This window comes from Sminthopsis crassicaudata, chromosome 1 (genome assembly GCF_048593235.1).
Source record: "Sminthopsis crassicaudata isolate SCR6 chromosome 1, ASM4859323v1, whole genome shotgun sequence".
In the NCBI taxonomy this organism is placed as follows: domain Eukaryota; kingdom Metazoa; phylum Chordata; class Mammalia; order Dasyuromorphia; family Dasyuridae; genus Sminthopsis; species Sminthopsis crassicaudata.
Genome location: NC_133617.1, coordinates 543,564,659 through 543,582,103, shown reverse-complemented (window position 1 = coordinate 543,582,103; position 17,445 = coordinate 543,564,659). Strand labels below are relative to the sequence as shown.

General features: G+C 32.5%; 1 protein-coding gene across 4 annotated transcripts in view; it reads left to right on the top strand.

Annotated features, from left to right (window-relative positions):
- Positions 1-17,445, top strand: part of TMEM232 (transmembrane protein 232) — a 185,910-nt gene that overhangs the window by 80,770 nt on the left and 87,695 nt on the right. For all 4 annotated transcript variants that reach the window (XM_074281948.1, XM_074281946.1, XM_074281947.1 and 1 more), the window contains 2 exons: positions 4,654-4,777; positions 8,103-8,352. In XM_074281948.1, the coding sequence (XP_074138049.1) occupies positions 4,654-4,777; positions 8,103-8,352 (374 nt within the window). The remainder of the gene's footprint in view (positions 1-4,653; positions 4,778-8,102; positions 8,353-17,445) is intronic.

Genomic DNA, 17,445 nt, shown 5'->3' with positions numbered 1-17,445 from the left:
CTTCTAATTGAAATCACCTGTCCAGATCTGTTGGAACTCTTTCTTCTCCAAAAGCCCAATAGGCCTTCATCTATAAAATATTTGCTTTTTCTAAATGCTATTTTGCAATGTTTACCAATGGCTCCATTTGATTTGAGATAGATACCTAGGTTCCATGGCCAAGGGCATGACACAATTGATTCTTTACTTAAGGAAAATCATTTTCATGGATTGATAAACTGATCAGGAAGCTATTGCAATAGTCTAAGTGTGAGTTGATGAGGGCCTGCACCAGAGTGCTGACAGTATTAGAAGAGAGAAAATTGTGTATTTGAGAGATGTTACACAGATGAAATCAACAAGTTTAGTGGATTTGGAAGATGTGAGACAGGAGAAGAAAATGACACATAAGTTATGAGACTGAGGGACTGGGAGATTAGTGGTTCCCTCAACAGCAATAGAAAAGTTATGATAATTTGTGGGGAATCATAAGTGAGAACCATAAAACAGTATAGTATTAGAGACTTCTCTCAATCCCAAACCATCAGTATTAACCCCAGGAACTTTATGGATTGCTGCCAATATAAATGGCAATTTGAAAAATAGCTCCAAAGTCTACATTTTGCTTTTATTCATACTATTTTAATTTTTACCTATTTATTTACATCCTTTAACTCTTGTCCTTTTCCTCCCAATTAAGCATTGGATTCTAGCATTGGATTCCTCCATTTCCATTTTATGGAAGTTTGCTACATGATTTTTTAGGAAATTTTGTCTTGTTTAATGCTTGTAATTATTTCACTTTACTTCCAGTCTGTTCAGAACATTTTTTTCTGATTTTGGAATATTGATTATTTTTTTGGAAAAACGAATATTATGCCTAAGACATTTAAACAAAACAGAAATGTCATACACATGTATCATGAACATTTATTCAAAAAACAAGAACAAATGAATACTTTATGTGGCAAGCATTGACTAACATGCTAAAAAATGGAATCTGTCAATCAGACAAGTGAAGTTTAATTTATTATTTTTAGAATATGTTTTTCATGATATCTTGTATCTTACATAATTATAATCATTCTGTTTATTCTTCCTTTATCCCTTCCATATAATCCCATATAACAGCTATCATATTTTTTAATTAAAAACTATCAGCAAAATTGATTGATACATTAAACATTCTCAAAATGTGTAAAATATGTAATACCTGCTATTTTCACAAAGGGTTACTTTAGGGGTGTCCTCTCATGTGCTTTAGCTTTATTTTTCATAGTTCATGCTTTATTTTTGTGCCTATCATGCTATTTACCCCTCCAACATTGACTACTGCCATTTATTGAACATCTTTGCCAGTTTCCATGTATGTACTTTATTTTCTTTGTGTTCCTTGTGAAGAAAACACTTCTGAAGAAACAGATTTTAGTTTCCTTTTAAAAATCACATTTCTATGATCAAAAATTTATGGATTTTCATCCCTTTCTTTCTATTTTAATCTGTGCCACGTCTCAGATGTACTGCTTCATGAAAGAAATAATGTCAGCTGGAAGCAGTGTGGTATAAAGAGAGTCAATGTGTGTCTTATATCATCATTCATAATACCATGCTACCAATTGGTATTTCCCCTACCATACTGAGTATTTCCTGTCCTTCAAGATTCATATATCCCCTCTCTGGAAGTTGGATGCTATTTTATGTAACATATCCTTCTTTATAATGTAATCTTCTAAAGAGCAAATTCTTCCTTGGTTACCCCCCAAAACCCATTATATGGTCCCCGATTTTTGCTGAAAATATATACCTCCTTTCCCACAGGAAAATTCTTTGGTACCATCTTTTCCTTTCTCCCAATATAGATCTCCTCTCTAACTCCAATTTTCTTTCTTTGCTTTGGTCTTGCATTCCTACAGTCTCTTTTTGAAAAAGTATCTTATAATCTTTTTTGAAAGAGTATCTTATAGCTCTTACTTTCCCTCTCCTAATTCACCTTTCAACTGTTTTCTCCTTCCACAAAAAATATTGATCCATTTATAGGGCATCAAAGTGCATAGTCATTAGAGTATTAGTCCAGTTTTCTCTTCATCTTGATTCTTGAATTTCCTATTAAATAATTAATTCTATAGATCTTCCCCTCCTTCCCCAAGAGTTCTCTTTATAGTTTACTCCAGAGCTGTCTATTATTTTTTAAATAGCTTCATATTAAATAGAATTTTTAAAAAAATTTTCTATTATTGTGCAAATATATTTTTTCATTTACTATTTTGGGATCTTTACAATTAAATAATGTCCCCTTTAATCAATGATATTTCAAGTGGTTTTATGGATTTATTTCAAGTTTCCAAGAAATGGTATTTGGCGTAAATAAAATAGGATTTAAAAAGTTTTCATGTAAATTTTAACAACTAAAAATTCATAGAGAGGGCTGAGGAGGCTGTGGATTGATAATATCTGGTCAGAACAGCAAACTCCAGATGCAGCAATGGTGTTATTCACAAGTCTGGCCCCCACCAGTTTGGACCTGCTCCAATTATGGGTCAGTGTTAGGTAGCTCCTCTAATAGCTGTATTCAACACTTTTAAAATCCTGTTTCATTTATGCCATCCAACATTCAATTTTGTTTTGCTAATGGTGATTCCTTTACTTATAATGTCTTTCAGTACTCTCAGTGGTAAGTGAGGGTGGCAGTGTGTGTATATATAATTGTTTTCATTCTCTCTTTATCTGATTCAGATGAAACTGAGGTTCATTAGAGGCAATCTCCTTACTGCTTGCTCTCTTACTAAATTTTATTCATCTTCTGAAACTCTATAATGCAGCAGTGATTTTCCTTTTCTTCTTCCTCCTCCCCTCCCAATTTGTCTTCTCCTAAAATCATTAAAATATAAGAAAAATACTCATAGGTCTTCTGCCATTTTAACCTTTCCCTATGATCCTTAAAGGTATTAGCATTCTGAAAATGCATTTCATATTTCCTTGTTAACATTTAACCAATTCATCCTTATATATTCTTTCTCAAAATATAGACCTTTTTTGGATTTTCTTGGTTTCTGGGTTTTCCCAGAATATGTGGTCAGTCCTGGCCTTATTTTTAAGAAATATTTGGAAATCTTCTATTCCACTAAAGTTTAATTTTAAAAAATTCCTAGAAGATCATACTTAGTTTTTTAAGCTTTTTATTTTACCAAATACATGCAAAGATAGTTTTCAACATTCACCTTTACAAAAAGCTTGTGTTCTAACTTTTTCTTCCTTCCTTCTCCTACTCTCTCCCATAGACAACAAGCATTCCAATATGGGTTAAAAGTGTAATTCTTCTAAACATATTTCTATATTCATAATGTTGTGCCAGAAAAAATCAGATCAAAAGGTGAAAGAAAAAAAGTGAGGAAAAAAAGGCAAACCAACCATAACCCCCCCCCCAAAATAAGAAGAAAATATTATGCTTTGATCCACATTTGATCCATAGTTCTCTCTCTGAATGCAGATGACTCTATCACAAGTCTATTGAAACTGCTTTGAATCAATTGTTTGCTGAAAGGAGCCAACTACATCACAGCTGATCATCACATAGTATTGTTATGTACAATATTCTCTTGGTTCTACTCACTTCACTTAGAATCAATTCATGTAAGTTTTTCCAGGATTTTCTAAAATCAGGCTGCTCATCATTTCTTATAAAACAATAATATTCCATTACATCCATAATTTAATCAGCCACTCTCCAATTGATGGGCATCCACTCAGCTTTCAGTTCCTTGACACTACAAAAAAAAGCTGCTACAAATATTTTTGCATATGTGGATCCTTTTCTCTTTTTAATGATCTCTTTGGGACACAGACCCAATAGTTACTCTTTTGAATCAAAGGATATGCACAGCTTGATAACTCTTTGAGCATAGTTCCAAATTGTTCTGCAGAATGGTTGGATCAGTTCACAACTCCTTCAAAAATTTATTAGTATCCCATTTTTCCCACATACCCTACAACATTTATCATCTTTTCCTGTCATCTTAGTCAATCTGAGAGGTTGTTTTTTTTTTTTTTTTTTACTACTCATGTTACTTTGGGCAAGTGTCTCTTTAGACATTATTGGTTATTCATTGTGCTCAACTCTTTGGAACACTATTTAGACTTTTCTTGGAAGATAAACTGAAGTGGTTTGTCATTTCCTCCTCTAGATGGGAAAACTGAGGTAACTAGGGCTACTTGACTTGCTCAGGGTTACACAGTTGATATATATCTGAGGGTGGATTTGAATTTACATCTTCCTAACTCTAGGTCCAGCACCTATTCACTGAGCTATCTAGCTGGCCCTGTCACTCTTCAGATTTTCTTTTAAACTAACAAAACAAAGAAATTGGACTGTATAATTGGATATTTTTAACTCTATGTTCTGTATTCATTCTTCATTGTGGATACAATAATATGTGATCAATTTTTCACCTTATAGAGTTTCTGTAAATTTGCACACTCTACTTCATAAAATATAAAACCTTTATACTTTCAAGTAGACTTTTAGCTGCTATTAACAAATGCCAAAATGTATCTACTCTATAGGAAACTGGTGAACAGGAATATAGTTGCCTTTAGCTATTTAATTGTTTTTATTTTTAATAGACTGAGATTTTTATTTTTCATTGAATTTTGTGTTTTCTCTCTTTAATTATTTAGTTTGGAGTCAATCCTTGGTTTCTTTATTCTTGGGGATGCTGCAAAATTAAACATGTCCTGCTTGAGGATTTTCATGAATCTTGGAAAATATTTTATTTTGGGTCGTCTATCTCCTCAGAAGCAGGTAACAGCTAACTTAAATGTTAAATGACATTGTGTTTGATAAAAATCAAACACATACAAAAATTGGATAGCGAGAAAGTTTACTTTTGTTATTCATTTAACATTAAATTTCCACTTGATCTCAGCATTTTGAATTAGGATACAGTTTTTTTTTTAATAGAAGATTAGACATTTAATACATTTTAGTCTTTTTAATTCCTCTTTCAACCCAATGGGAACTCTTGAGTCATTAAGGATGTTTTTTTTAAACTACTGTAGTGAATATCAGTTGGCTTCAATTAGCCAGGTGTAAATAATTGGTTTTAAGAATTTAAGAATATTTGAGACAGAGATACAGTTGGTGAATAACATCCCACACCTCCACACTCAGTCAGTGCCACACTCTTGACTGATTCACCCAAATCTTCTCCTATGACTCCAGAAAGCTATTTCATGAGCAGTAGCCATATCCTCTTAAATAATTTTAGCAAACAACCAATGGGCCTCAAACTTATCAGTGAAGACTTTCCCTGATGATAAGGGCAGATGAAAATGATTTATTCCAACAGTCATTAAGGTAGATGAATCATTTATATCACTTATTATGGAGCTCTTAAAGGTTCATCAAAGTAGAAAAGTCTTTGGTAGTTGATTATCAATTTGTGTACAATGATCTCTTGGTTATGCTCACTTCACTCAGCATGAGTTCATTTGGGTCTTTCCAAATTTTTTCCAAAAGAAATCCTGTGGTCATCACACACACACCAAAAAAATGTACAAAAATGTTTGCAAAGATTATTCAACTCAGCATCAATTCATGGAATGTGTACACATTTATGGGCAAAACTAAATCCAATAAATCATAAACACTTAATGGTGATTGTTATGAGAGAATTCAGGTATTACATCCAAATAGCAGCCCTGAGTGATCCAACGCTAGCAAATGAAAGCTAATTTGCCAGTCAGAGCAAGATAAACATTTTTTCTGGAGTGGACACAGTGAAGATGAACACTGAAGCTGACATAAGTTTTGCAAACAAAACTGAACTAGCCAATAAACTTGTATGCCTACCAAAAGGATAAACGATAGGCTCTTATCAACGTGATTGCTCCTTTCAAGAAAGCTCCATTCTCCCCCCATGACGAACTCTGATGAGGTCAAAGAAAATTTTTATAAATACCTGGAGACATTCATCATCAATGCAATGAAAGAGGACAAGCTTAAAATTCTGGGTGACTTTAATGCAAAAGTAAGATTAACAAACATAGAAAGAATGGAGTTGGAAAAAGCAACATCAAATAGCCATTTACCTCTAAACACTTATGTATCTCATGACCTTCTTTTTACCAGCACTATCTTCCATTTGCCTACATGCAATAAAACTTTAAGGATGGATCCTCACAGCAAACATATGTGCTATAAACTAGATATATATATTCTGTCACTGAAAGTTGAAGAGACAGCATGTGAGAGTGATGAAGCAGATCTGTAGTACATAGTGATGGACTGATCATAGACATCTATGCTAAATATTCACATTCAAACAAAGCAGCAATCCCAAGGCAAGACAACTATCAGGAGATTTAATATCAACAGATTAGAGTACTTCTCCAAGTGGGAGTAGCTTACTGCTAATTTGGAGGGAAAGCTGAACCAATACATGGCTGGAAACAGTGAAGAAGAAATGGAGTGGGAAGATTTCAGAGATTTGGTGAACAGAACTTCATTTACTTAAATGGGCTATAACAGTTGGAATAATCAAGATAAGTTTGACAAAAATTTCAAGGAAATTAAGTTTCTAACCAAAAAACAAGAACTCAACAGGGTTTGTCAGTAGGATTTTCATTTGTTTCTGAGAAGACAATGTTTAATTACATCAAAAGCAAAAAGATCTGAACAAGACCTTTGATACTACCATTTGTAAGGGCTTATTGAAAATTATAGCAAAATTCGTTTGCCTGGAAAAGTTCATCAGAATTGCACATCACTTTATGATGGCATGTTTACACAAGCTCTGGGTACTGGATGATGTTTTCACACTTTTCCAGTCATCAATGGAGTGAAGCAGTCCTGTAAACTTGCTCCCCATGCTCCATAGTATTTTTAGCAATAATGTCAGACACCTTCAGTGAGAATGAAAAGAGCATCAAGGTCAGCAACTGCACTGAAGATAAGTTATTCAATTTGAAAAGGACACATTGGATTTCTTTATTCACAAATGTTTGTGCACTCAATACAGCCTCTCAGAGCAACATGTAATAAAGAATAAATTGCTTCTTTGATGCTTGTTCTAATTTTGGTCTAACAATTCATACCAAGAACACATTGGGTTTCCATGAGCCAGAACCATATCAACCATGTGTGGAACCATTGGTTACAGTAAATGGAAAAAAATTTAAATGCTGTGGATAAGTTAATTTAACCATGGTAGTATACTTTCTAGGGACATACACATTGATAATGAGGTTAATATGTGCAGGATTAACTCATTGTTTGAAAGATTCTAAAGAAAAGTGTGAGAGAGAAGGGGTTTTACCCTGTCTTATCAGACTGAAGGTCTACAGAGCCAGTGTGCTGACTTCATTATTGTATGTCTATGAAACCTTGGTAGTGTACCAAAGCAAGGGAACTGAATCTTTTCAATTTAAATTGTCTTAGGAAGATCTGAAGATAACCTGGAAAAATAAAGCACCTGATCCTGAGGTCCTTTTTTTGAGCTAAATTGTCAAGCATTCAAATTCTGCAATAAAGAGTAAAACTCCTATGGGCTGGTCTATGTTTGCTTAAAAGACTATTTAAAAGAGAGCTCACACAAAACAAAATTCACATAAAGGCCAGAGGAAATGATATAGGTATATAATATCAAGGTTTTTCTGCAGAGCTTGGAAGCAATTGTATGACATGTGAGAGAAGGGTCAAAGACTACCCAACATCACATGCCTTCATCCAAGAAGGTCTGAGTGAAGCAGGATTGCAGTTGCTCAAAAGAACATAAGATGCATATATTTAGGAATATTTTCACTTTGAATATTTATGTGAACTATTTGTGCCTGAATTGTAGTAGTCTAATGAGTTCATAGTGCCCTAATTAACCACATCCAAACACACCATACCTTGACTCCAACATAACGATGTTACATTGATCCTCTTCAAGAATCAACTGTACAGGCAATCAACTGTACAAGGTATTGCAGTTAATTTAAAGATAGAATTATAAAATGGTTTTACATATATATATACATATATATTATATATATAATGTATGTATATATAAAAGGAATTATTTGCTAAAATCTCAACCCAAATAAATCACAAATAAGATGTCTTGGAATTTTTTGCATATTAGGAAGAAAACAAAGATGATGACTCTTCATGGGAATGGATTATAGCCTATATGTATATAACTGTTCTTGGAGACATCTGTCTGCATGCAACTACATCCACTTTGCGGAAAATTGCTTTCACAGGCTTTAATGAACATGAAAACGTCTCAAAATATCTAGAACAGAACACAAAATCAATGGGACCTGTGGAATTGAAGGAAGCAAATTTTTTAGACCTTTTAACATATTTCTCTTCACAGATATCAGATAACTGTAAGTACAAGCATTTGAATCTTATCAATGAATTTTTTAAAGTGCAAATTTTTATTTTGTACTTGTCTGAAAGTGTACATTGACATAGCTAGTTTAGTCTCTTGAAAATAATTGCAGTAGGAGCAGCTAGGTGGTGCAGTGGATAGAGCACCAGCCCTGAAGTCAGGAGGAGCTGAGTTCAAACACTTAATTGCTGTGTGACCCTGGGCAAGTCACTTAACACCAAACGCCTCAGGGGAAAAATGAATCTTAAAGTTCTTATAGTGCAAAAGATTCAGTAATAACATCAAGATTTTTCATCATATGTTTTGCATTACTGCACATGCATAATCTATACCAAATTGCTTGTCTTCCCAATGAGAGGGCTGGATAGGAAGTAGAGAGGCAAAATTTGGGACTCAAGTTTTTTTTTTTTTTTTTTTTTTTAAACATTTTTACATCTATTTGGGAAGAAATTAAGATATTTCATGAATAATTCTAATTCCTACAACCAGTACTGACTCTAGGCAAAATGTGAAGTAAAGAATGCTAATCACCTTTAAACTCCTTAAGTGGAGCCTAGATATCAGTGCTGAGGCAGCAACTCAACCATATTATCCCAACATTCCCCTACAAGCAATTTTAATATAATGCATCAAATTGAATTTTGTAGTGGAACTGTCAACAAAAGCACAGGGTGGGAACTAGAATAAGATGAAGGACAGATAAGTTAAGAATTAGTAGAGTGCTTGAAAGCCATGGTCCATAAAATAGCCTTGACATGGTATTTCAAGTAATTTTTAAAAAGAATTACCCCAATACATTAAAACCAAAGGAAAAAAAGTAGACATTAAAAAAATCCATTGATCTCTTCTGAAACAGATCCCAGGACAAAACTCCCAGGAATGTTACAGCCAAATTCCAAATCAAGGAGAAAATATTGAAAGCAGGCAGGAAAAAAAAAAAAAAATCAAATATCGTGGCGCCAGAGTCAGAATCACACAACATTTAGCACCTTCTTCTTTAAAGGAAAAGAGGTCTTAGAATCTTTGGGAAGGCAAAAAAGATAGAATTACAACCAAAAAATGATCTACTCATCAAAACTGAGTATAAGTGTTGGGAGGAGTTGAAAGGAGGAAATGGATATTTCAGGAAATATTAGACTTTCTTGATAAAAGACCAGAGATAAATAGAAACTGACATTTAAGCAAAAGACTTAAAAGAAGTATAAAAAGGCAATAATGAAAGAAAAATTATAAGGGACTGAATAAGATTAAACTATTTGCATTTTCATATGGGAAGATGATACATGTAACTCTTAAGAACTTCATCAGTATTAGGATAGTTTGACATACTCTACATAAATAGAGAGCATAGATGTGAATCAATTATGCTGATATGATCTAAAAATAAAAAATAAAAGGGTGACCAAGAGGGATACACTGGTACAAGGTGGAAGGGCATGAAGGGCAAAATGGTGGGAGGTTGTTGGCAGTACTTGAACTTCACTCTTATCAGAGGGATGGATAGATAAATAGATAGCTATAGCTAAGTCTGTGTGAATGTTTGTATATGTATATGTGTATATAATTCAACTGAATAGTGAACTCTTATTTTACCAAATGTGAGTAAAAGGGAAATGGGAATTAACAAGAAAAGAAGGAAAAGAGTGGTGGCTTAAAGAAGGGAGTGGTCAGAAGCAAAACAAACTTTAGATGAGGAATAAGATAAAAAAACCAGAAAACAATAAATAGAAAAAATAGTATAAAGGGAAATATATAGGTTTTTTATTTAATCATAACTGTGAATGTGAATGAGATGAATTCCCCTGAACAATGGAAGCTGATAATAGAATGAATTAGAAATCAGAATCCAACAATATGTTGTTTACAAGAAAACCCCCTGAAATAGAAAGATACACAGAGAATTAAAATAAAGGGCTGGAACAGAATCTATTATGCTTCAGCTGAAGTAAAAATGGAATAGCAATCATGATCTCAAACACAACAGAGCAAAATTAGACTTAATTAAAAGCCAAAATCAGGGAAACCACATTTTTCTAAACATTGTCTTAAACAATGATGTAATATTAATACTAACTGTACATGCACCAAATACCTTAGCCTCAACATTCTTAAGTGAAATGAGTTTCTAGAAAGAAAAAAAGAGTAAAACTATACTTATAGAAGATTTTAAATTTCCTCTGTTAAAGTTAGATAAATCTAGCCATGAAATAGATAAGAAGTTAAGGAGATAAATAGAATTTATGAAAAATTAGAAATGATAGAACTTTGAAGAAAACCGAGTGAGAACAGAAAGGAGTTTCACCTTTTTTCTGAGCTGTACATGACACTTTCACAAAAACTGATTGTCTATTATGCCACAAAATTCACAAAGAAATGTCAAAAACCAAAAATATTAAATTTACCCTTTTCAGACCACAATGCAATAAAAATTGCAATCATTAAAGGGTCCTGGAAATATAGATAAAAAAATTAGTGAAAAACTATGTGGGACAAAACTGACCACTAAAACAATCAGAAGTCCGAGTTGAGTGTAGGAAAAAGTTTATTTCTTTCTCATGAGAAAGGGGGCACAGTCTCTGATACACAAAGCATGGTTTTAGAGAGATATACACAATGGCAAAGGGCATTCCCTTTTTTATTCCTTAACTAGTGAGCCCCCCAGTTCCTGGCTTCTTTCCCCATTGGCTGGGTTTTCTAAAGCATTGTTTCTTTAAAAAAATAAATAAATAAATAAGTTAAGAAAGACTAAGTCTATCAAATGCTTAACAGAGTAGGGTATTTCCCACTCCATTTAGTCCCTGCCCCCAAGGAGCTTCCATTCTCGAAAGGGAAAAGCTAAGGGTAAAGAACAAAAGATTATTTTCAAATTGCAGGCCACCACCCCTGATTACAAAACCCAATCTCTACCCTAAGAAGCTTACATTCTTATATTCTTTTGGGCAAGATAACCTCTACCCCTGATAGCCTTTTGATGACCTTCTCACTGTGGAGTTTCATTTTCTTATTTGTTTCACTTTTTTTTCAATTTAATTTTCATACTGTGGAAACAAAATAAATCTGTTTCTCACAAAACTAAATAATATAATCCTAAAAAATGAGAGGGTCAAAGAAAAGAATCATTGAAGACAAATGAAACATTATAAAAATTATAAGAAGCAATCAAAGCATTACTTAGGAGAAATATGTCTCTAAGCATGTACATCAATTTTCTTTTAAAGAACATTTCAATGAATTGGGCATGCAATTTTTTAAAAAAATAGGAAAAGAACTAGTAGTTGGTTTTATGGAAAAAATAAAGAATTAGTTAATTTTTTAAAAACAAAGGAGAAAACAAAATCACCATATCAAAAATAAAAAGGGTGATTATACCAATAAAGATGAAATTACATCAATTAGTAAAAACTATTTTACCCAATTATATGTCAATAAAACTGACAATCTAAGTGAAATAAATCCTTCAGATTAACAGAAGGGAAAATATTAATAAACCTGTTTTAGACACAAAAAAATATTGAATAAGCCATCAATGAACTTCATAGAAAAAAATCTCCAGGACAAGATGTGATGGGGTACAGTTTCTAGGGGAAATGTAGCAGTAATCCTGAGGTCCCCTGTCCTTAGAGTACTATTGTTCTAACAAACTGTCTGTCAATGATTCTTAATTCTCCTGGCCTTAAGAATATAATAATATAGTTATTTATTTCTTCCCCTAGACTTTAGGGAAGATATAGTAGTAATCCTGAGGTCTTCTACCTTAGAATGCCATTGTACTAACAATCTGTCTGTCACTGATTATAAAGTCTCCTGGCTTTAGGAATACTATAGTATAATTCTACAAACATTCCTGACTGTCAGAGAGAAAATCTGTTGGTCAGTGATAACCAAGTTCCTGAGACAATAGTGAATAGCCCATCCTTCAAACCTATCTGCAAGCCATAAAATTAGCAACACTAAGATCCATCCAACTTTGTCCTATAAATTTATCTTTTTACTCCTGGTTCTCTGCTAAATCCTTTTGGAACTTAGCCCACTTCAGTTGGCATTACAATTGTGGAATCTTTCCCCTTCCTTTTCTCCCATGTCACATGGCATCGCCCCGAACTCTATTATTCTTCCCAACCCCACTTATTCTACTCACAGCTAACTAATTCTTTTTAGGGTGCTAAGTACCTTTCAGGATTTAGGCTGCCAGCTAAGGGCATGTCCCAACCTCATGGGGTATTCCCTTTCTACTGGGTAATTGTGAGTTCTATTAAGGAACTTGTCTTTCGTATGCTATTTCATATTTACCCTTCCCAGTGTCTATTGTATCCTTCTATTTTGTCTGTAACCTATTCCTCTAAATAAATTTACTTTTTGGCAAAGAGAATGGTTATTGTGAATTCTTCACATGACCAAACCCCAGATTTTGGTGCCTCACATCACAGATCACATCAGATGGATTTGCAAGTGAATAAGCATTTAAGGAAAGCATTTAAGAAAAATGCATTTAAGGAAAAAAATCAAGCATTTAAGGAAAAAATAATTCAAATACTGTATAAACTATTGGGAAAAAACAAGTAAAGCAATTCTACCAAATTCCTTTGATGACACAAATATGATTTTGATAGCTAATCTGGTGAGATAAAAAAATAGAGAAAGAAAGTTATGAACTAATTTCCCTATTGAATATTTTTCAAAATATTTAAATAAAATGCATTAAGGAGATTATAGTAATGTATAACAAAGATCATATGCTATGATCAGGTGGGATAATATAGGATTTGTACAATATAAGAAACTAATTATAACTGATCATATCAATAAAAAAGTGAAAAGTCACATAATTATCTCAAAAGATGCAGAAAAAGCTTTTGACAAAATCTAACATCCATTCCTATTATAAATCATTTAAAAGCATAGGAATAAATGGAGATTTTCTTGAAATGATAAGTAGTATCTTTTAAAAACCTGAAGGAAGCAATATTTGTAATTAGGGTAAAGTAAAAGTTTCTCCTATAACATCAGGGATGAAGCAAGAAGATCCATTATCAATACTATTATTCAGTGCCATACTAGAAATTACAGTCACAGAAAAAGAAATTGGATGAATAATCATAGGCAATGACGAAACAAAGCTATCAATCTTTGAAGACAATATGATAGTATACATAAAGAGCCTAAAAAAAATCAACTAAAATTTTAATTGAAACAATAACTTTAGCAAAATTGCAGTATATAAAATAAGCCTACATAAACCATCAGTATTTATAGTATTATGAGTGAAACATAGCAAGAATATGTCAACTAGACCACAATCAGCCTCTAACCTGTACATGGCCAGAGCTGAAAAAAAGCAGACTAGAGACAGTAAGAGTCAGGAATCAAAAAGAAGTTTAATTTCAAAGTGAGAGAAATGGCTTGCAAGCAAGGATACATTTGCCTCCACACTCTCAACCACCCCATATCCAGTGCACTATTGCTATGTCCTTTCCACACAGGATATTTCATTGCTATATTCCATATAGACTTCATGTCAAATTAAAATGTAGAGCTTCACCATCCCCATGTTCCAGATCTTTGCTTATATTCTTTTCCTATGATAATTGATCCACATTGTGGCTGATTCCTTTAAGGCTTTCCTTTTTTTTTTTTTTTTTTTTTAGAGGGTGCCTAGTTACTAAAATAATTTCTGCATGATTATATATTTGTGGAATACATTTATTATATTATAATATATATTAGATATGGTTCATATTGAGATATATTCATATATCTCATTGATTGAGAGATATGTTCTAATCTATTTATATATTGAGATTATGATTGAAAAATTAATCACCTGAACCTTTTGATTCAAGTTTGAATCAAAGGCTTTCCAACTTAATAGGATATATTTTATGTATCACTGAATAGTTTTAGGTCACTTCTATACAACCATGCTATGATTCTATACAATAATGAGATAGTAAAAGGTTTTATTAGTGGACATCAAAGTAAAAAATGTTTTAGTTGTCTTTTCATATCATTTTACAAACACTTAGATGTATTTTAATTTTTTCAAAATAAGCCTTTAAAACATTATTCCAGGGTTCAATTTGTTGTATTCTTTTTTTACTTTTGAAGCAGAAGGTTGCTTTTTGTTTTATTTAGTTTTTAGTATAAATCAGACAAACTTTTGTCATAATTCTAGAGCTGACAAAATGTAATGGTTTGTAAGTATTTAGCAAGGTATGTGATGATATTTAGGAAGTAGCATAGATTTATTAAAAAACAACAACCAAATAAACCTTTTCCCTTTTACATAGGTCTATTAAATTGGTAGGTCAGAGATAAACTACATATATCCTGATTTTCAGCTTGAATTTCAGCAAGATATTTAAAAATGTCTCCTGTAATATTCATATACATGTATATGATAGACCTGATAGAGACTAATAAAAATGGCAGAGTAGAAAAAGGCAATATAACTCACTCAGATTTTTTCCTACAATTACTCTGTCAAAGATCTAGGAAAGCACCAGACAAAAAAGTGCTATTTAAAGAAAAATGGTACAGTGGATACTGCACCAGCCCAGGAGCCAGGATGACCTGAGTTAAAATCCAGCCTCAAACACTTATAAGCTGTGTGACCCTGGGCAGATTTGTTAACTTTCATTGAAAAAAAAAAAAAAAAAGAAAAAAGAAAGAAAGAAAATGAGATGAACTGTATAATAATCCAGTTAGAGTAATAACTAATTTAATAACCAAAGTACTTAAGATAATTTTTTAGAACATTCTCTGATGACATACCATAGAATCCTATTTTGCTTTACATGGTTAATTAAAGAATTTGGTGAATTTATGCTTAACATAGATAAGTATGCATAGCTCCAGATGACACAAGCCTCAAAGAGATGCCTCAAATAATGTGAAAATCAAGTACACAAAAGATCATTTCTCAATGGGCTGAAATGATTGATCAAATTCCAATAAGGTTAAATGTACTTCATTTGTCACTATTTCATTTAAACTTTATAGTTTATCAAAAAATCAAAAATTTTATGAGAAAGTTTAAATATACCTGGAATAAAAGTTCTTTTGAGTAATTATGTTTCTATTTTTTATAACTTGTTTGTTACTGATAAAAGGCATGTTAAATGAAGCTCTCTCTATAGTTACATAAAAAAATACTGAAATATTGCTACTTTATAAAAAAAAATCTATTGAGACTATAATTTGATGTTGTTCTGAGTTTTGATTTCAGGTGCAATTGTCTCAATTGTCATTAAATCAATAAATAATTCACCACCCAAGGGAATGCTGTGTACTACCCAAAGGATAGTGGTGTTCTAAAAACTACTACAGGAGGATTTCTCTACTTGGTAAAATTGAGAAGATCTTGCATGAGCAAACTTAAAATTCTCTTGACTCAGTTTCCTCATTATGCTATTTTCTTTCTGAAGAGGAAAAATTCTCCACCTGGTTAATTCTGTGTTATAATCCCATATAAATAATGTAGACCTTTGCTATATAACTGGCTATTAACTATGGTTTTTAAGTGAATCAAACAGAGCTGAGGGAAACTATGTCTTTTATGCTTTGTATCAGATTAGAGCATGTCCTTGAAGGGACAACTTTGATGTTGTCATAAACATATCTCTCATTTCCTTTTATGGAAAATTTCAAAATCGGGAAAGGTAAACAATGGAAGTTTTGTTGTTGCAATACTAAATCTATTAATAGATGAATACTAAAACATATGAGTTAGTATCATAGGATGCAAGAATGAAATATTTTACTATTTTTAATCTGAAATTGTGGCTAATTACATATTCCAAATAACTAAGTAAATGACTTCTTAGGTTTTGCCCTCTTCTAAAACATTATATATTCATGTATAAGATTAGGTCCCTAAAGTATCTCATTCTTTCAGAATGATATGAGAAATACATACATATGTGTGTGAGTGTGTGTATGTGTGAGTGTGTGTGTGCATCAGTCTGTGTATCTTTGTTTCTGTGTTTCTGTGTAAGGATAAGATAAAGCTGTAATTTTTTTTTAATATAGTAGTAAACTTTGAGAAAATAACAATATTAGACTGATATGACTAAATTCCAAATGTTTTAATAGGAATTGCAGATTTTGAGTATATTTTAATAAGTTCTCAAGAGTGAATTAAGAATTTTACATATAAAATTGCATTAAAATTGTAAAGAAAATTTTGAATCATCTTTTTCCTATGCTGGAATCTTTGCCTTATAATATCAAGGGGAAAAAGAATTCATCTTCCAAGTCAAATCCTCATGGATACTTTTAAAGATTCATCTTCCAGCCCATTGATGGCATGTCCATATTATATACAGGAATTGGGTAAAGATAGAAAGAACAAATGCTGAGAAGAAAGTTTGTGTCTCCATTTAGCTTTCTCCAAAAATCTATCATATCAAACTTTTCTAGTATTCTATTTACCTCTTTGACTTCTTTCTTATTTATTTTGTGGTTTGATTTATCTAATTCTGAGAGTGCAAGGTTGAGATCTTACACTATTATAGTTTGCTGTCTTTTTCTTCTTGCAGCTCTCTTAATTTCTCTTTTAAGAATTTAGATGCTGCACCACTTGGTGCGTATATGTTTATTATTGATACTGCTTCATTATCTATGCTACCTTTTAGCAAGATATAATGCCCTTCCTTATCTCTTTTAATTAGATCAATTTTTGCTTATGCTTGATCTGAGATGAGGATGGCTACCCCTGCTTTTTTGGCTTCACCTGAAGCACAGTAGATTCTGCTCCAACCTTTTACCTTTATTCTGAATGTATCACCCTGTTTCAGGTGTGTTTCCTGTAAACAACATATTATAGGATTCTGGCTTTTAATGCAGTCTGCTAACTGCTTCCTCTTTATGGGGGAATTTACCCCATTCACATATATGGTTAAAATGACTAATTCTATATTGCTTGCCATTCTGTTAATCCCTGCTTATGCTTTTCTCCTTTCCTTACCTCTTACCCCCCTCCCCAGTATTAAACTTGTGAGCACCACTTGCTTTTCGCAGCCCTCCCTTTTTAGTATCCCTCCCCCACCTTAAAGTTCCTTCCCCTATTTTACCCTTTTTTCTCACAATT